This window comes from Entelurus aequoreus, linkage group LG08, assembly GCF_033978785.1.
Source record: "Entelurus aequoreus isolate RoL-2023_Sb linkage group LG08, RoL_Eaeq_v1.1, whole genome shotgun sequence".
NCBI lineage: Eukaryota > Metazoa > Chordata > Actinopteri > Syngnathiformes > Syngnathidae > Entelurus > Entelurus aequoreus.
This window is the reverse complement of record NC_084738.1, coordinates 5,919,768-5,941,478: the sequence shown is the minus strand read 5'-3', so window position 1 is coordinate 5,941,478 and position 21,711 is coordinate 5,919,768. Positions and strand designations below refer to the sequence as shown.

The following is a 21,711-nucleotide window of genomic DNA, read 5'->3' as shown; positions in this document are numbered from 1 at the left end:
TAGCTTTAATGCTAATGAGCTGTGTCTGTCTCCAAGAATGGTGTACTTTATCATTTGTTTTAAACAAACACCTAACTCTGCGCTTGTGTAACATAATAGATGTCATATACAGTGGAACCTCAATTTACAAACTTAATTGATTCTTGAACATGGTTCATAAATCGAAAAGTTTGTATAGTGAAGCATAATTCCGTATTAAAAAAACATTGTAGACATGAATAATTAGTTGTAGCCTCGACAAAAGTCTCAATTTTAGTAAAATAATGCATACCGTATTTTCCGGACTATAGAGCGCATATAAACTATAAAAAAAGACTATAAACCTCACCCACTAAATTTTTGAAAAAAATGTTCCCCATATACTGTATTAGTGGCACCATATATATGTTGCAAAATTAGTTAACACAAAAAGATCATGTAAATGTGTTAATTTACATACCTTATTTGTTTCCAAACTGTGTCTGTAATATGACAGTAAAACGGAGGATCAAACAAAATGTAAGTCATCGTCATGGACCACCTAGCTGCGGAAGCTAGCTCGCCGATCAGCTAAACGGACTCAATAATTTTAGGGTGACTGTGGAAGACTTGCTCTTCCGGGTTCTTCAGACCACCAATTATGGACATGATCGCCTCGTTAATTTTTCTGAACAATGATTTATTTTGCAATAAATGTTTTTTGTGTTCGTTTTCTGTCATTTCTGTCCATCTCGCCCTCACTCTCATTCGTGCTCAGGTTTTCTCTCCACCATCAACAACCCCTCTCCTTCCCGGCTGCTGCTCTTTAACAGAGCGACCGGTGATTAGATAAGCCAGCCCAGGTGTGCCATCTATGCACCTGTCGCTAATCTCGAAACCGGTCCTGGCACACCCCGCTTTGCTGCAGGTCCGCAGGCCACGCCCCCCCACAGTGATGTTTTGGTGAATTTACTGAGGATTTTGTGAAACTGACACAATTCAAAAATAATTTCATTCTAAGTTAATAATACTTACACTTGTAAACGTGTTAGCATTTTAGCTAATGCTAACGACGCTCGCTTGATTACATTACGATAGCACGTACAAATATGCATGAAAACACTCCTACAGACATCACACATAAGACGGTTTAGTAAATATAAACAGTTTTAGTTATATTGTAAAACTTACAAACGTTGCTTGGAGTGATGAATGAAAAATCCATACGAGGAGAAATGCTATGGACGGTTAGAAGATGGAACGGTACTTCTTTTTCCGGTTGAAAGCACCAAATGAAAGGACACTGCAGCACCGGCAGTAAGCGAACTCTTCCAATTGATGGCGCCTTAGCACAAACAATAACACACCTTTTCAGTGTACCGTATTTTTCGGAGTATAAGTCGCTCCGGAGTATAAGTCGGAACCGGCCGAAAATGCATAATAAAGAAGGAGAAAAACATATATAAGTCGCACTGGAGTATAAGTCGCATTTTTGGGGGAAAAGTATTTGATAAAAGCCAACAGCAAGAATAGACATTTGAAAGGCAATTTAAAATGTCTAAAGAATAGTGAACAACAGGCTGAATAAGTGTACGTTATATGAGGCATAAATAACCAACTGGTATGTTAACGTAACATATTATGTTAAGACTCATTCAAATAACTATAACATATAGAACATGCTATACGTTTACCAAACAATCTGTCAAACCTAATCGCTAAATCCCATGAAATCTTATACGTCTAGTCTCTTACATGAATGACATCAATAATATTATTTGATATTTTACGCTAATGTGTTAATCATTTCACACATAAATCGCTCCTGAGTATAAGTCGCACCCCTGGCCAAACTATGAAAAAAACTGCGACTTATAGTCCGAATAATACGGTATTTGCTTGTTGTTTTTTAAACTATTTGCATTGTGGCTGTCAGCGAAGAAAAATCCATAAATAGGCTGCACCGCTTTATAAGCCGCAGGGTTCAGAGCATTGGAAAAAAGTAGCGGTTTACAGTACGGAATTTACGGTATTGGCAGTGACAAAACTGTGCCATACAATTTATACTTACAAACAATTGTCTGCACAGTTGCTCTTGGGACCTTAAGCTGCTTTGAAATGGCTCCAAGTGACTTTCCTGACTTGTTCAAGTCAATGATTCGTTTTTTTCGGATCTGTGCTGAATTCCTTTGACTTTCCCATTGTCTCGTTTGTAAGCGGGTCTAGTGACTGCATCACATGAGCCCTATTTAAATGGACTCAGAGAAGTCAACGGGTGTCGTCAATCATAATCACTCACATGAACTTAAGAGGCCATGCCATGAAGCTCATTTGATTTGATTGTAGCTTTTCTACGTCACCAAAATTGATAATGTATGTTGCTGTATGTATACTTTTGACCCAGCAGATTTGGTCACATGTTTAGTAGACCCATAATAAATTCTTAAAACAACCAAACTTCATGAAGGTTTTTTGTGACCAACAAGTATGTGCTCCAATCACTCTATCACAAAAAAAATAAGATTATATATATATATATATATATATATATATATATATATATATATATATATATATATATATATATATATATATATATATATATATATATATATATATATATATATATATATATATATATATATATTATACACACATAATCAAGTATCTTATCAATGATTTAGTGATAATCAATTGCTGTCATTTTGCCCAGGACCAAATATGGGTGGGAAGTCGACGTTCATCCGCCAGGTGGGCGTAATTGCTCTGATGGCTCAAATCGGCTGCTTCGTGCCATGCGAGGAGGCGGAGCTCAGCGTGATTGACAGCGTCCTGGCCAGGGTGGGAGCAGGGGACAGCCAGGTTAAGGGCGTGTCCACCTTCATGTCCGAGATGCTAGAGACCGCCGCCATCTTGCGGTAAGCCAAACACCAACACCAGCGCCGCTAATCCGGTCGCCCGATCTTAACGTTGTGCGTTTTTTTTCCCACGCAGTTCGGCGACAGAGAAGTCGCTGGTCATCATCGACGAACTTGGCCGAGGCACGTCCACGTACGACGGCTTCGGCCTGGCGTGGGCCATCAGCGAGCATGTGGCCGCCAAGATCGGCTGCTTCTGCCTGTTCGCCACGCACTTCCACGAGCTGACGGCGCTGGAGGCGCAGCAGGCTGCCGTACGCAACCTACACGTGACGGCCCTGACCTCCCACGACACCCTCACCATGTTGTACCGCGTCCAGCCAGGTACGTGTCTTCTCTTCTCCATTTACTGAGGTGCTGCCATCTTGTTTATTCTCTCCTTATATCGTCATCATGCGTTGTTTCAACGAACGCTACATGTTTCCATGAAAGCTACCACGAACGCTACGTGTTTCCATGAACGCTACCACGAACGCTACGTGTTTCCATGAACGCTACCACGAACGCTACTTGTTTCCATGAACGCTACCACGAACGCTACGTGTTTCCATGAACGCTACCACGAACGCTACGTGTTTCCATGAACGCTACCACGAACGCTACGTGTTTCCATGAACGCTACCACGAACGCTACGTGTTTCCATGAACGCTACCACGAACGCTACGTGTTTCCATGAACGCTACCACGAACGCTACGTGTTTCCATGAACGCTACCACGAACGCTACGTGTTTCCATGAACGCTACCACGAACGCTACGTGTTTCCATGAACGCTACCACGAACGCTACGTGTTTCCATGAACGCTACCACGAACGCTACGTGTTTCCATGAACGCTACCACGAACGCTACGTGTTTCCATGAACGCTACCACGAACGCTACGTGTTTCCATGAACGCTACCACGAACGCTACGTGTTTCCATGAACGCTACCACGAACGCTACGTGTTTCCACGAACCCTGCGTGTTTTGACCAATGCAACTGGTTTTGACCATTACAGCTGGTTTTGACCATTACAGCTGGTTTTGACCATTACAACTGGTTTTGACCAATACAACTGGTTTGACAAACGCAACTGGTTTTGACCAATACAACTGGTTTGACGAACGCAACTGGTTTGGACCAACGCAACTGGTTTTGGCCAATGCAACTGGTTTTGGCCAATGCAACTGGTTTGGACCAATGCAACTGGTTTTGGCCAATGCAACTGGTTTTGACCATCTCAACTGGTTTTGACCAACGCAACTGGTTTTGACCAATGCACCTGGTTTTGACCAATGCAACTGATTTTGACCATCGCAACTGATTTTGACCAATGCAACTAGTTTGACGAACGCAACTGGTTTTGACCAAAACAGCTGGTTTTGACCAATACAGCTGGTTTGACGACTGTAACTGGTTTGACGAACGTAACTGGTTTGACGAACGCAACTGGTTTGACCAACGCAACTGGTTTGACCAACGCAACTGGTTTGACCAACGCAACTGGTTTGACGAACGCAACTGGTTTTGACCAAAACAGCTGGTTTTGACCAATACAGCTGGTTTGACGACTGTAACTGGTTTGACGAACGTAACTGGTTTGACGAACGCAACTGGTTTGACCAACGCAACTGGTTTGACCAACGCAACTGGTTTGACGAACGCAACTGGTTTTGACCAATGCAACTGGATTTGACCAATGCAACTGGTTTTGACAAACGCTATGTGTTTTGACCAATACAACTGGTTTTGACGAACGCTACGGGTTTTGACCAATGCAACTGGTTTTGACGAACGCTACGAGTTTTGACGAACACTACGGGTTTTGACAAACACTACGGGTTTTGACAAACACTACGGGTTTTGACCAATACAACTGGTTTTGACGAACGCTACGAGTTTTGACCAATGCAACTGGTTTTGACGAACGCTACGAGTTTTGACGAACACTACGGGTTTTGACAAACACTACGGGTTTTGACCAATACAACTGGTTTTGACGAACACTACGGGTTTTGACAAACACTACGGGTTTTGACCAATACAACTGGTTTTGACGAACACTACAGGTTTTGACAAACACTACGGGTTTTGACCAATACAACTGGTTTTGACGAACACTACAGGTTTTGACAAACACTACGGGTTTTGACCAATACAACTGGTTTTGACGAACACTACAGGTTTTGACAAACACTACGGGTTTTGACCAATACAACTGGTTTTGACGAACACTACAGGTTTTGACAAACACTACGGGTTTTGACCAATACAACTGGTTTTGACGAACACTACGGGTTTTGACAAACACTACGGGTTTTGACCAATACAACCGGTTTTGACGAACGCTACGAGTTTTGACGAACACTACAGGTTTTGACAAACACTACGGGTTTTGACCAATACAACTGGTTTTGACGAACACTACGGGTTTTGACAAACACTACAGGTTTTGACCAATACAACTGGTTTTGACGAACACTACGGGTTTTGACAAACACTACAGGTTTTGACCAATACAACTGGTTTTGACGAACGCTACGAGTTTTGACGAACACTACGGGTTTTGACAAATGCTACGCGTTTCCACGGACCCTGCGTGTTTTGACGAACGCTACGTGTGTTAGACACTAGGTGTTTTGAGCCGCACACAGGAAGTGTTTGTGAGAATAAAGCCAGCTGAGTGCTAGTTATATTGCCAAGGAGAAGCCAGAACTGTGATAGAGGGGGAATTGGAGTAAAAAATATGGAAGTTTCCTTAACGGCTGACATGAATTGATATTAGGTTGACTAGCAGCTATTAGGACACTGCAGATGAGTTGAGTTGAGGTTGCTGGAGGCGTGACCCAGCGTGACCAATGACCTCGTCACAGAAGTCAGTTTGTCTGCGAGCGAGCGAGGCACACGAGACAATCCATGCTCCACACGCAAGTTGGCCTCAGTCAATGCTAAGTCGGCGAAACTTTGAAAGACTTGAACTTTGCACAACTTTAGTCACGGATGCCGACGACGCGGTGGTTTCGAGGATATTGTTGCTAAGCCCCGCCCCCTGGCATTTGTTCTCAACAAGGGACACCAAAAATCCCGAGTTGATCCTTGGCCGTGACAACGCAGCATTTCACAACAAAAGCATGTGTGAGGGTATAAATTGGCATTTATGCCAATAATGTGCTACTTCATCAAAAGGACAGTGTTGTACGTCACACCGCTTATAGCAGTTGTTTTTTTATTGTACTAAATCATAACTTTTTTTTTCATTGGTAAATATATATATATATATGTGTATATGTATATATATATATGTATATATATATATATATATGTATATATATACATATATATATATATATGTATATGTATATATATACATATATATATATATATATATATGTATATATATATGTATATGTATATATATATGTATATATATATGTATATGTATATATATGTATATATATATGTATATGTATATATATATATGTATATGTATATATGTATATGTGTATATGTATATATGTATATGTATATATATATATATATATATGTATATATGTATATATATATATATATATATATATATATATATATATATATATATATATATATATATATATATATATATATATATATATATATATATTCTCTCTCTCTATGTATAATAATGATGATGGAATAGATTTTTATACCGCTTATCTGGACTGTCAAGACGCTTTCCAGTTAGAACTGAGAACCATCATCATATTCTCCATATAAATTAAGTGTACACGTGTGTGTACGTGTGTGTGCGAGTGTGTTTGTGTGTGCGAGTGTGTTTGTGTGTATATATGTATGTATGTGTATGGAAAATTATGTATATATGTACATGTTTGTGTACATATATACATGTATATGTGTGTACATATATACATATACATGTATATGTGTGTACATATATACATATACATGTATATGTGTGTACATATATACATATACATGTGTATGTGTGTACATATATACATATACATGTGTATGTGTGTACATATATACATGTACATGTGTATGTGTGTACATATATACATGTACATGTGTATGTGTGTACATATATACATGTACATGTGTATGTGTGTACATATATACATGTACATGTGTATGTGTGTACATGTATACATGTACATGTGTATGTGTGTACATATATACATATACATGTATATGTGTGTACATATATACATGTACATGTATATGTGTGTACATATATACATATACATGTATATGTGTGTACATATATACATATACATGTATATGTGTGTACATATATACATATACATGTATATGTGTGTACATATATACATATACATGTATATGTGTGTACATATATACATATACATGTATATGTGTGTACATATATACATGTATATGTGTGTACATATATACATATACATGTGTGTGTGTACATATATACATATACATGTATGTGTGTACATATATACATGTATATGTATATGTGTGTACATATATACATGTATATGTATATGTGTGTACATATATACATGTACATGTATATGTGTGTACATATATACATATACATGTATATGTGTACATATACACATATACATGTATATGTGTGTACATATATACATGTATATGTATATATGTACACACATATACATGTATATATGTACACACATATACATATACATGTATATGTGTGTACATATATACATGTATATGTGTGTACATATATACATGTATATGTGTGTACATATATACATATACATGTATGTGTGTGTACATATATACATATACATGTATATGTGTGTACATATATACATATACATGTATATGTGTGTACATATATACATATACATGTATGTGTGTGTACATATATACATATACATGTATGTGTGTGTACATATATACATATACATGTATACGTGTGTACATATATACATATACATGTATGTGTGTGTACATATATACATATACATGTATATGTGTGTACATATATACATATACATGTATGTGTGTGTACATATATACATATACATGTATGTGTGTGTACATATATACATATACATGTATATGTGTGTACATATATACATATACATGTATATGTGTGTACATATATACATATACATGTATATGTGTGTACATTTATACATATACATGTATATGTGTGTACATATATACATATACATGTATATGTGTGTACATATATACGTATATACATGTATATGTGTGTACACATATATGTATATGTGTGTACACATATATGTATATACATGTATATGTGTGTACATATGTACATATACATGTATATGTGTGTACATATATACATATACATGTATATGTGTGTACATATATACATATACATGTATATGTGTGTACATATATACGTATATACATGTATATGTGTGTACATATATACGTATATACATGTATATGTGTGTACATATATACGTATATACATGTATATGTGTGTACATATATACGTATATACATGTATATGTGTGTACATATATACGTATATACATGTATATGTGTGTACATATATACGTATATACATGTATATGTGTGTACATATATACGTGTGTACATGTATATGTGTGTACATATATACGTATATACATGTATATGTGTGTACATATATACATATACATATATATGTGTGTACATATATACGTATATACATGTATATGTGTGTACATATATACGTATATACATGTATATGTGTGTACATATATACGTATATACATGTATATGTGTGTACATATATACATATACATATATATGTGTGTACATATATACGTATATACATGTATATGTGTGTACATATATACGTATATACATGTATGTGTGTTAGAGATGCGTGGTTTGCGGACACAATCGCAGAGTCCGCGTATAATCCGCGGGTCGGGCGGATGCATGACGAAAACAATAGATTTTAAATAGATTGGGGCGGTTGAACCAATTGGTAAATATATATACATAGTTAAATGTTGTTACCCGCATAGGAAAAAGGAGTTGAAACAGGCAGTTATTCATCAGGCACTGCTGCAGCTGTCACGCCAAATTTCTTCCCCCTACAAAAACCTCCCCCCCCCATGTACTTCCGTGGTCATGTTTCCTCTTACGTGATTGACAGCGATCAATAGCACTTCAGCTTTGACTGCCGTCGCTGGAAGGATACTTCATCTTTGACAGCTGCTGGAATCTGAAGAAATCCATTATTGGGTTTTTTTTTGTACAGGCGCGAAACAGGACAGTCGCGTGCAGGTTAAGGACCCCCAGCAACTTTGTGATGTTATTGGACACAGCCACGGAAGTACATTGGGGCGGGGGGGGGGGGGGGGGGGGGGGTTTGTAGGGGGAAGACATTTGGCGTGACAGCTGCAGCAGTAGTGTACATGTATCATCACAGTATCTATGTGATGATACATGTACAGTATCCAGTATACATGTATCATCACAGTATCTATGTGATGATACATGTACAGTATCCAGTATACATGTATCATCACAGTATCTATGTGATGATACATGTACAGTATCCAGTATACATGTATCATCACAGTATCTATGTGATGATACATGTACAGTATCTGTGTGATGATACATGTACAGTATCTGTATGTGATGATACATGTACAGTATCTATGTGATGATACATGTACAGTATCTGTATGTGATGATACATGTACAGTATCAGTATGACATGTGAAGTATCTGTATGTGATGATACATGTACAGTATCTGTATGTGATGATACATGTACAGTATCAGTATGACATGTACAGTATCAGTATGACATGTACAGTATCTGTATGTGATGATACAAGTACAGTATCAGTATGACATGTACAGTATCTGTATGTGATGATACATGTACAGTATCTGTATGTGATGATACATGTACAGTATCAGTATGACATGTACAGTATCTGTATGTGATGATACATGTACAGTATCTGTATGTGATGATACATGTACAGTATCAGTATGACATGTACAGTATCTGTATGACATGTACAGTATCTGTATGTGATGATACATGTACCGTATCAGTATGACATGTACAGTATCAGTATGACATGTACAGTATTTGTATGTGATGATACATGTGCAGTATCAGTATGACATGTACAGTATTTGTATGTGATGATACATGTACCGTATCAGTATGACATGTACAGTATCTGTATGTGATGATACATGTACAGTATCTGTATGTGATGATACATGTACAGTATCAGTATGACATGTACAGTATCTGTATGACATGTACAGTATCTGTATGACATGTACAGTATCAGTATGTGATGATACATGTACAGTATCAGTATGACATGTACAGTATCAGTCATATTTACCTAGTGTGAACACCAGGTGTCAAAATGGCTGAGCATACTTTCATTGTCCTCCTCAGGCGTGTGTGACCAGAGTTTCGGGATCCACGTGGCTGAGTTGGCGTGCTTCCCGCCGGCGGTGGTCGCCATGGCCAAGTTGAAGGCGGAGGAGCTGGAGGAGTTTCAGGAAGTGTGTGAGCAGCAGGGGGAGGAGCCAGACGCCAAGAGACGCCGCAGCGACAAACAAGTAAGCGGGCTTTTTCTTGACCAAAGTGGGCGGAGTCAGGCGGCGGAATTTATGCCAGGTGTTGTCCGCCCGAGCACCGCCGCGCTTTAACTCCCCGTGTCCCCCCCCCCCCCCCGCAAGGTGGGAGAGAGCTTGATCCAGGACTTCCTGGAGGAAGCCAAGTGTCTCCCCGTCACCGCCATGACGGAGGAAGAGGTCAAAGGCCAGCTGAGGAAGATGAAGGAGGCGCTACTCACCAAAAAGAACGCGTACGTCTCGGAGCTGCTGTCACGCTCACTTCCTGTCAAAGATTAACTTTTCTTACCGACGAGCTCGTCTTACACTGAGTTGTACAGTTTTTCAATAAAGCTTTTTGTTTTCTAAATATGCTTTGTGTTTACGACAAGTCACCGTCACGCTCGCTTGTGCGTTAGCTCGCTTGTGCGTTAGCTCGCTTGTGCGTTAGCTCATTTGTGCGTTAGCTCGCTTGTGCGTTAGCTCGCTTGTGCGTTAGCTCGTTTGTGCGTTAGCTCGCTTGTGCGTTAGCTCGCTTGTGCGTTAGCTCGCTTGTGCGTTAGCTCGCTTGTGCGTTAGCTCGTTTGTGCGTTAGCTCGCTTGTGCGTTAGCTCGTTTGTGCGTTAGCTCGTTTGTGCGTTAGCTCGTTTGTGCGTTAGCTCGCTTGTGCGTTAGCTCGCTTGTGCGTTAGCTCGTTTGTGCGTTAGCTCGCTTGTGCGTTAGCTCGCTCGTGCGTTAGCTAGTTTGTGCGTTAGCTCGCTCGTTCCGCAGCCTCGTGAACTCCTGTATTAACCAGGGGACTTTTATTCATCCCACAACTCTGCACGCAAACTTTAATCAAACTATCAGAATATTTTTAATCTGCTTCGCCTTTTTTGTCCATTTTAGAAGCAAATTTGTGGCTCAGACCTAAAAAATAGTTTGTACAAACATTTAAATTCCATGTGGTGCTCTTCGATTGGGTTTGTCGCCACCTGCTGGCGCGTATAGAGAATGCAGGTAAAAATAAGGCATTTTTTTAAATTACTCTAGGACGCCGCCGTGTGGTCGTGAAGTGTAATTACAGACTTTTTTTTTGTCCTTCCAATAGATTTTAGCAGTGATTAATCATAATACGTTCTTCTTTCTCATGTTTTTTATATCAAAATTTAAATTATTTTAATAATTATTTCACAGGCGTATAAAACACTTGCGATTTGACCAGACTTGGGCATTCGGCGGCCCTTTGTGCGTCCTGTCCGGCCCGCGTGAGGCCAATCATAAATGACAAAATACATTTTAAAAAGTATCTATGTGGAGTGTGCGTGTTTGGACATGTTAGGACTGAAATGGGACAAGCTGGCAGGTGTGACAACAGATGGTTGTCCACATGGGGAAAATGTTGGACTTTTAAAGAGGATGCAGGATTAAGTGACAGAAATGGACATTTTTGCATTGTATTATACATCAGGAAGTGTTGTGCAAGACAGTCTTATAAATAAAACCATCAAAAGCAATCTGCTTTTGTATAAAGTTAAGTTAGGTTGAATGAAATTATTATTATTATTGTTATTATTTATCTTACGGTATATACAAAATAATTTGAGCAAAATTTAATTGAAATATTGTCGGTGTGGCCCTCCAGCAGTGCTCATGTTGCTCATGTGGCCCCGGTAAAAATGAATTGCCCACCCCTGGATTAGACAACACTCCAAAGTCATTCATGTTTGTATTTACTTAAACCCATTTAGAGGCCTTTGATGCAATGATGTCACTTTTTTTGTTAATATACATTTGCATTACAGGAGTTATTTTAATCATTTAAACTTGGAACATCTGATCAAAAGGTCAAAATAAAAATGTTTTTAAAGTTAAATTAAATTTTAAAAAAAAACCTTAAAAGACCAAGATTATTGGTTGGTTTTAAAAGTAGTTGAAATGTAAAAGATAATTAAGTGTCCCCAGAGGGTTAAAAGCAATCCAGCAAAGGTCAATATATGCTAAGCCAGGCCTGGGCAATTATTTTGACTCGGGGGCCAAAATTAGAGAATACAAAAGTGTCTGGGGGCCGGTATATCTATTTTTTTAGGAAAACTAATACAAAACCTCACAATAAAGTCTGATTTAATGCTAAAAATGTTATGACAGACCGCCTTAAAAAACGGAATAGAATTTTTACATTTTTCTATGAACGATACAACCCTGAATATTGAGAACATATGGACGTCACACCCCCTCTCAATCGACATATTTTACAATCAAGCCACACCCACACTGCTTGGTGCCTCGTCTGACCTGCTGTGACGTAGATTACCATAGTAACTAGTAGGGTTGTACGGTATACGGGTATTAGTATAGTACTGCGATACTAATGAATCATATTCAGTACCATACCGTCTCTGAAAAGTACCGGTCCACCGCACCCTAAGATTTTTTTGTTAAAATAAAGCCAATAATGCAATTTTTTCTGGTCCCCTTTATTTAGAAAAGTATCTAAATAATATTGGTATCAGGACAACATAAACTAAAATATCATGCAAAAGCACAGATTCCAACCATAGAAATAGTTTGTATAGTTGAAGACTTGCGGTCATTAGAAAACATGAGTGCACATCATAATGGCAGCTACACTTTACATATTAAACATATAAAACAATGATATGGGAATGTCCGGAGGGCCAGATTGAAAATCTTAACGGGCCCCCGGGCCTTCATTTGCCCAGTTCTGTGCTAAGCTATGTAAACAAAACAGTCACATCTTAGCTTTGTGTTACAGGTGGAAAATTCATTCATCCATCCATTTTCTACCGCTTGTCCCCTCTGTTCAATTAGTGTAAGTTCAAAAACATAATGAAATACATTTGTTTTTATGTTGACTGGTAAAAAACTACCGTATTTTTCGGAGTATAAGTCGCACCAGCCCAAAATGCATAATAAAGAAGGGAAAAAACATATATAAGTCGCACTGGAGTATAAGTCGCATTTTTGGGGAAATGTATTTGATAAAAGCCAACAGCAAGAATAGACATTTGAAAGGCAATTTAAAATAAATGAAGAATAGTGAACAACAGGCTGAATAAGTGTACGTTATATGAGGCATAAATAACCAACTGCTATGTTAACGTAACATATTATGGTAAGAGTCATTCAAATAACTATAACATATAGAACATGCTATACGTTTACCAAACAATCTGTCACTCCTAATCGCTAAATCCCATGAAATCTTATACGTCTAGTCTCTTACGTGAATGACATCAATAATATTATTTGATATTTTACACTAATGTGTTAATCATTTCACACATAAGTCGCACCTCCGGCCAAACTATAAAAAAAACTGCGACTTATAGTCCGAAAAATAGACCTGGGCATTCTGCGGCCCGCGGGCCACGTCTGGCCCGCGTGAGGCCAATCATAAATTACAAAATAAATTTAAAAAAGTAATGTCGAGTGTGCAATACAACGGTGCTGCTTTTGTTTTGAAAATCGTTATTTGTATTACTTCCGTGTGGACGTATGCGCGTGCGTGATTGTGAGTGAATGTGAACAGCTGCAATCATTAATTACAAAATAAAGTTGAAAAAACATCTATGTCGTGCGCGCAATACAATTGTTCTGCTTTTATTTTGAAAAGTGTTATTTATGGGCGTATGTCCGTGTGTAACCTGCGAGTGAAGGTGCACATGCAGCGACAAGTGATGCACGGTTTACACCCGAGACGCTAAAAAGAGAAAAGTTGATGAAGAATGGCGTGTTTTCAACAAGACATGGACTGCCAAGCAACGTTCCCTCTAAGGTGCGTGCCTGCGCAATTGCGCACTGCTCAAGCGTCCACTGCGCGCAGCAAATATATGCCGCGCACCAAATCAAATCCCATCTGAATTCTAAACAAAATAAACATATTTATTCTGTGTAATTTTGCAATGCAACTTTGAGTGACAGTGACAACAAGCGGCCCTAACGGTGTTCGTCAACACCGTTCAATTGAACACCGTTCAATTATTGTAACGTCTGTCGAGATGCTTCGAGGCCAGGAATTATATCGATCACTTTATTGAGTTAAATTGTTTATATTCGGACATAACCCCACCAAAAACATGAGTTTTCACACTTCTATCTGGAAAAACTAGTCATTTTCTGCCGTACAAACCAGGCCAAAAGCAACTTGTCATCTGTCACCAACACGCATAGCACTAAACCACTGGTGCGTTTATGGCCACACAAAAAGTCGGACAACTCAAACACCACACAAAGTTACACTATGACTCCTCAGTCATATGTGTGCTTATTTTACTGTCATTTATTATTGTTAATTTATTGATATTAATCATGGAATGCTGTTACTAGAGAAAGTTACAGGAATGCACACTTCATCCTATGCTTACATTTCATTGTGCAACATGAGGATGTTTAAGGGCAACTAAATGTGATCTCTGAAAGGGGTACAAATGATTTCCAAAGCAGTGTTTTTGGTATAAAGTTATGTTAAATGAAAGTATTATTATTACTTATTTATTTTACGGTATACATCAAAAATAATATTGAGCAAAATTTAATTGAAATATTGTCAATGTGGCCCTCCAGCAGTTCTCGGGTTGCTCATGCGGCCCCCGGTAAAAATTAATTGCCCACCGCTGATATAAAATGTACTTTAAAACTAACCATTGACTAGTAATGCGTGATTAAAGTCATGACAAAAAAAAAGACACCTCGGATCTAATAAAGTTTTATTTTCTTAGAAATGGCCAGTTTCCTGTTTTTTGTCCTCCAAAGGAAAAAAAAAAAAAAAAGTATACCCCCGCTTTTTTGGGGGGGAATCCCAACTAGCATCTACATAATGGTTATTGAATACTTCACAATATATTAAGTCTAGATGTTATGGTACATGCATACGATTCAGGCTGCTTGAGGAGCCACAGTCACCACGATACACTGGGGGAGGGAGGGGGCGGGGCTTAGGTTGGAGGGGGCGGGTACGTGTGAAAAGTGGGTGGGGTTTGCAGATGAACTCTTGTGGTCCAGTTCAAAAGGAGCTCAGGTGTGTCCTATTGGAACCCTCTCCACTAAACACTGACTGCATTAAATTGTACACACACACACATTTATACAAGAGTGGGCGGAGTCACTCCACCTGCCAATCACATCAAAAAGAGCAGAGAGGGTTGATTTAGTGTTTAAACGAGTTTCTCTTTCACAGAAAGAACTTCACTACTGGCTCACAAGAGCGTCTGCAGCCATTTTGGGGGGGGGGGGGGGGGGAGGGGGAGGAGGGCAGGCGCACTGGAGGGGGGGGTCAGGGTGCTAACCAAAGAAATAATTATAATATATAATAAAATAAAAGACATTCAAATACAGTCAGCTTTTTTGCTTAAAAATACAAAACTACATGATAAAGCGTTGAAATAAAATCCACTGATCAAAACGTTCTTTTTTCCTTAAAAATAAAAAAAGTGCTCCATCTCACGCACACGCACACAAACACACACTTTCCACAAACACCGCCGCCTGTCAGCGTCTCTTAGCGATGGCGGTCGTGGGGAGGAAGCAGGAAGTGAAGGAGGCTGAGCTGGGTTAAGTCTGCGCGCCCCCTTGTGGAGTCTTGCCGGCACTGCAGCCTTCATCTGATGCCAGAGCGCTGCGTTCAGGAGCGTCTCTTTTGCGTGTGTGGGGGCTTTTGAGGTGGAAGTAAAAGGGGGCGTGGCCCTAATGCGTGTGAGACGTCACGCCAGCAGGGGCAGGGGGTGGAGGTGTGGATGGGGGCGGTCCTCAGTTATGCTGCAGCGTGTTGGACTCGATGGGCGGCGCCGAGTCGTACAGAGTGTCCGTGTCGTGCGTGGGCTCCCCGGCCAGCGTGCACGGGTTAGACAACGTTCCTGCGCCGCAGTCACAGAAGAAGCTGGGAGGACGACAAGTCACTGGTTAGAAAAGTTTAAACAATTCATGACTTCATGCTTTTTATGTTGACATGTCATTCAACTTCCTGTTTGTTTCACATTGACATGTCACTCAACTTCCTGTTTCTTCACGTTGACATGTCACTCGACTTCCTGTTTCTTCACATTGACATGTCACTCAACTTCCTGTTTGTTACACGTTGACATGTCTCTCGACTTCCTGCTAGTTACACATTGACATGTCTCTCGACTTCCTGTTTCTTCACATTGACATGTCACTCAACTTCCTGTTTCTTCACGTTGACATGTCACTCAACTTCCTGTTTCTTCACGTTGACATGTCACTCAACTTCCTGTTTCTTCACGTTGACATGTCACTCAACTTCCTGTTAGTTACACATTGACATGTCACTCAACTTCCTGTTTGTTACACGTTGACATTTCACTCAACTTACTGTTTGTTACATGTTGACATGTCACTCGACTTCCTGTTTGTTTCACATTGACATGTCACTCAACTTCCATTTTCTTCACGTTGACATGTCACTCAACTTCCATTTTCTTCACGTTGACATGTCACTCAACTTCCATTTTCTTCACGTTGACATGTCACTCAACTTCCATTTTCTTCACGTTGACATGTCACTCAACGTCCTGTTTCTTCACGTTGACATGTCACTCAACTTCCTGTTTGTTACACGTTGACATGTCACTCAACTTCCTGTTTGTTACATGTTGACATGTCACTCAACTTCCTGTTAGTTACACATTGACATGTCACTCAACTTCCTGTTTCTTCACGTTGACATGTCACTCAACTTCCTGTTTGTCACAATAAAATGTTATTCAACTTCCTGTTTCTTTCACATTGACATGTCACTCAACTCCCTGTTTGTCACGTTGACACGTCACTCAACTTCCTGTTTGTCACGTTGACATGTCACTCAACTTCCTGTTTGTCACAATAAAATGTTATTTAACTTCCAGTTTCTTTCACATTGACATGTCACTCAACTTCCTGTTTGTCAAGTTGACATGTCACTCAACTTCCTGTTTGTCAAGTTGACATGTCACTCAACTTCCTGTTTGTCAAGTTGACACGTCGCTCAACTTCCCGTTTGTCACGTTGACATGTCACTCAACTTCCAGTTTGTCACAATAAAATGTTATTTAACTTCCAGTTTCTTTCACATTGACATGTCACTCAACTTCCTGTTTGTCAAGTTGACACGTCGCTCAACTTCCTGTTTGTCACGTTGACATGTCACTCAACTTCCTGTTTGTCAAGTTGACACGTCGCTCAACTTCCCGTTTGTCACGTTGACATGTCACTCAACTTCCTGTTAGTCACGTTGACATGTCACTCAACTTCCTGTTTGTCAAGTTGACACGTCGCTCAACTTCCCGTTTGTCACGTTGACATGTCACTCAACTTCCAGTTTGTCACAATAAAATGTTATTTAACTTCCAGTTTCTTTCACATTGACATGTCACTCAACTTCCTGTTTGTCACGTTGACATGTCACTCAACTTCCTGTTTGTCAAGTTGACACGTCACTCAACTTCCCGTTTGTCACGTTGACATGTCACTCAACTTCCAGTTTGTCAAGTTGACACGTCGCTCAACTTCCTGTTTGTCACGTTGACATGTCACTCAACTTCCTGTTTGTCAAGTTGACACGTCGCTCAACTTCCCGTTTGTCACGTTGACATGTCACTCAACTTCCTGTTAGTTACACATTGACATGTCACTCAACTTCCTGTTTGTTACACGTTGACATGTCACTCAACTTCCTGTTAGTTACACATTGACATGTCACTCGACTTCCTGTTTCTTCACGTTGACATGTCACTCAACTTCCTGTTTGTTACACGTTGACATGTCACTCAACTTCCTATTAGTTACACATTGACATGTCACTCGACTTCCTGTTTCTTCACGTTGACATGTCACTCAACTTCCTGTTTGTTACACGTTGACATGTCACTTAACTTCCTGTTTGTTACACATTGACATGTCACTCAACTTCCTGTTTCTTCACGTTGACATGTCACTCAACTTCCTGTTTGTTACATGTTGACATGTCACTCAACTTCCTGTTTCTTCACGGTGACATGTCACTCAACTTCCTGTTTCTTCACGTTGACATGTCACTCAACTTCCTGTTTGTCACAATAAAATGTTATTCAACTTCCTGTTTCTTTCACATTGACATGTCACTCAACTTCCTGTTTGTCAAGTTGACACGTCGCTCAACTTCCTGTTTGTCAAGTTGACATGTCACTCAACTTCCTGTTTGTCACGTTGACACGTTGCTCAAATTCCTGTTTGTCACGTTGACATGTCACTCAACTTCCAGTTTGTCACAATAAAATGTTATTTAACTTCCAGTTTCTTTCACATTAACATGTCACTCAACTTCCTTTTTGTCTCCCTTTAACATGTCATTCAGTTTCCTGTTTCTTTGATGCTGACATATACCTCTACTTCCTGTGTCTTCCACATTAAAATGTTTATTTCCCGCTGACATGTTCCTCAACTTCCCATTTCCCTTTCAAGTGTGTGCGTTTTTTTCCACGTAAATTAATTGAATTGATCATTTACTGATGATGAAAAAAGGTTGCCAGCAGAGGGCGCCATCAATAACTTAAATTAGGGCTGCAACCATTACTTGAACTAAATGTGACACATTTTAAATACAGCTTAGATTTATATTCTGTTGCATTAATTCATGGTTTATGAATAATTGTCATGGCAACATGTTGTCCCACAGCTGCTGCAGTGGAGCACACATGACAGCCATTGTGTGGCCAGATAACTTGATTTTGTTGAATTAATGCACACATGTTAAAAGTGCAATTTCAGATAACATGCATTTATTAGCAGAAAAATTCTTACTTATTTAAAAAAAAAAAACAAGAGAAAAAGGACTTTCATTTAGTTATTTTGTAGTCAATTGAAGTTACTGGCGCCCTCTGCTGGTCGCTTGGGGTAACTACACTTTTTTCCCCCTGATTTATTATTAAATGTCTAACTTTAGATCTTTCCTATCCATTCATCAATCTTCTAACACTTGTCCCTCTCAGGGTCGCTGGAGCCTATTCGGGCAGAAGGCGGCTTACACTCTGGACAAGTCACCACCTCATCACAGATAGACAACATTCACACACTACTAGTGTTGCTAATCAACCTCTCCATGTCTTTGGAAGTGGGAAGGAGTGAGCGTAACCAGGGGAACCCACGCAAGCTCCAGAAGAGATCTTTCAATCAGGGTTTAGTGCTGCCAATTCCAATACTGATCATCAATGAGTGATATTGGCCGATACCATAAAATGTGATCGGTATTGGTGAGTGCTAGCGACACTTTCAGTATCAACACAATATTTACACTATTACATAGAAACGTTGGACCAAAACAAAGTCAGCAGTACACAATACCTAAACTAAAGTAAAACTATTATCTACTACTCTTAAATCCTTTGCTGTTTGCCCTCAAAGTCATCCTGTGTTCATAGAATTATTCCCAGAATGTGTAAACATGAACAAAAACAGCACAAAATAAATCATTTGAAAAAATTATAATAATCTAATCAAAGTAGTATAGTATAATAGTATTAATTTTATATATAGTCATTAGTATATAATAATTATTGTAGATTCCTAATGAAGCCTTAGCTTGACGCTCCTCCGCTTGCTGCGGCAACAACAAACAAAACTCCAGAAGCTCCTCTTCGTTTTGTATCGTTTACTTGTCAACTTAATCCTTCAAAAACGTCAAACAATAACGACGTGGGAACAAATGAATGGCAAAATAAAGCAAGTTTGTTACAGTAAGAAAGAGTTAGAAAAAGTAAGAGTAAGGTCAAAAAACAGTGTGGCTTGATTCCCCCATACCTGACTGCCATTACCCATAATGCATTGTGTCCAAACCATATTACCACACGGATCCTTCCGCCATGTATGCAATTAAACAGTTACGTAATCTTCACTGTATTAAAGCAGTATAAAATAGTACGTCATCAAATTATTCCAAAAAATGTAATAATTACAAATAAAGTGTACCTTATAATTATTCTAAGCATGCAATATGTACATTTTCGTATTATTTAAATAAAGTAAATAGTCCCCTTTTGGCTGAATAAACATAAAGCACTTTTCAATAAAATGTAAATGAACTAAACAGCATTTAGGCTCCTACAATAATACAATAATACTGAGTTTGAAAAAAAAAGTAATAATAGTATTGATCATATACTGATACTACCACCAATTCATAGATTGATCAGCCCTGTGACGTGTGTTGCTGTCACACCAACAGATGTTATATTCTCGCTAACTTTAACTAATCTACTTATTAATTGTATGCTAATATCTGCAGTAACACTCATCCATCTACACTTCTTAAACTTTACCAAGCACTTATTTCTTGGTGTTGTTTAAAGCTAGCTTAGCTATTAGCATGGCCGTCTCTGACTTTGTTTCGGCGTGCAACACGTTTAGCCTCATCCACCAGTGATGATAATACTTGAATCTTTGGGCACCAAATGATTCGATTCAGATTCCTGGGGTGACAAATCGATTCAACGCGACTTTCGATTCAAACTGATTCTTGTAATGTATTATTTGATATAACAATTATAATGAAACTTTTGCAAAACAGGTTAGAAAAGCTCCTTCTGGTTGCATGGAGGTGGCCTAAAGTCTTTCAAAATAGATTCTTATAAAATACAAAAAACAGTTTAATCTTTTCTTTATATTGATTTAGAATCAGGATGAATAAGGATCGTGAATCAGATGTGAATCGATGTTTTTGTGCACCCCTAATACTTGATAATGATACTTAAAATACTAAGAAATGCAGTTTATTTGCAGTAATGGAGGTAATTAATATCAACTTAGGGGAGTGGCTCCACACGGTGTATGGAGACACATAATTAACCTGTAGCCGATTGTCAGCCGGGAGAGTAAAAAGAAATGTGTTAGCCAGAGGTGATGGCATTCAAAGACGATCAAAAATGGTGTTAAAAATGGTGACATTTCTAAAAAAGTATCATTAAAAACCTCTAAAGGCCTTAGTGGCCACATGCGTGGACAGCACCTTTTAGCTCTTATTTCCAAAATAGTGTACACTACTGAATTGGGGTCTTATGGCGGCTTATGTGGACACTTATACTGCCATCTGGTGGTGACAGAAGAGTATAACATACAATGGAATTTGGGAAAAAAAGTGTAAAAATAAGAATTAGCATTATGGACTAAGTACATCATATCAAAAGATGATTCTTAGTTTTTATTCTAATTAGGGTCTAATAAGCCCAAATAGCAAAGAGAAATAAAAAAAGCATGTAAACAAACAGCTTGGGCCTTAAGAGGATTTATATACTATTCCAAAAAGCATATTAAGTGAGGTATG

At 38.8% G+C, this 21,711-nt stretch overlaps 2 protein-coding genes across 5 annotated transcripts in view; one reads left to right on the top strand and one right to left on the bottom strand.

The window, feature by feature from the left end:
* msh2 (mutS homolog 2 (E. coli)) overlaps positions 1–10,791 on the top strand; it is a 32,093-nt gene extending 21,302 nt beyond the window's left edge. The window contains exons 13-16 of the mRNA XM_062054815.1: positions 2,672–2,876; positions 2,953–3,200; positions 10,261–10,427; positions 10,548–10,791. Of these exons, the coding sequence (XP_061910799.1) occupies positions 2,672–2,876; positions 2,953–3,200; positions 10,261–10,427; positions 10,548–10,721 (794 nt within the window). The 3' untranslated portion in view covers positions 10,722–10,791. The remainder of the gene's footprint in view (positions 1–2,671; positions 2,877–2,952; positions 3,201–10,260; positions 10,428–10,547) is intronic.
* A 4,322-nt stretch (positions 10,792–15,113) lies between these two features.
* The window catches only part of fbxo11b (F-box protein 11b), a 38,391-nt gene continuing 31,793 nt past the window's right edge, over positions 15,114–21,711 (bottom strand). For all 4 annotated transcript variants that reach the window (XM_062055396.1, XM_062055398.1, XM_062055399.1 and 1 more), the window contains exon 22: positions 15,114–16,299. In XM_062055396.1, the coding sequence (XP_061911380.1) occupies positions 16,170–16,299 (130 nt within the window). In that variant the 3' untranslated portion in view covers positions 15,114–16,169. The remainder of the gene's footprint in view (positions 16,300–21,711) is intronic.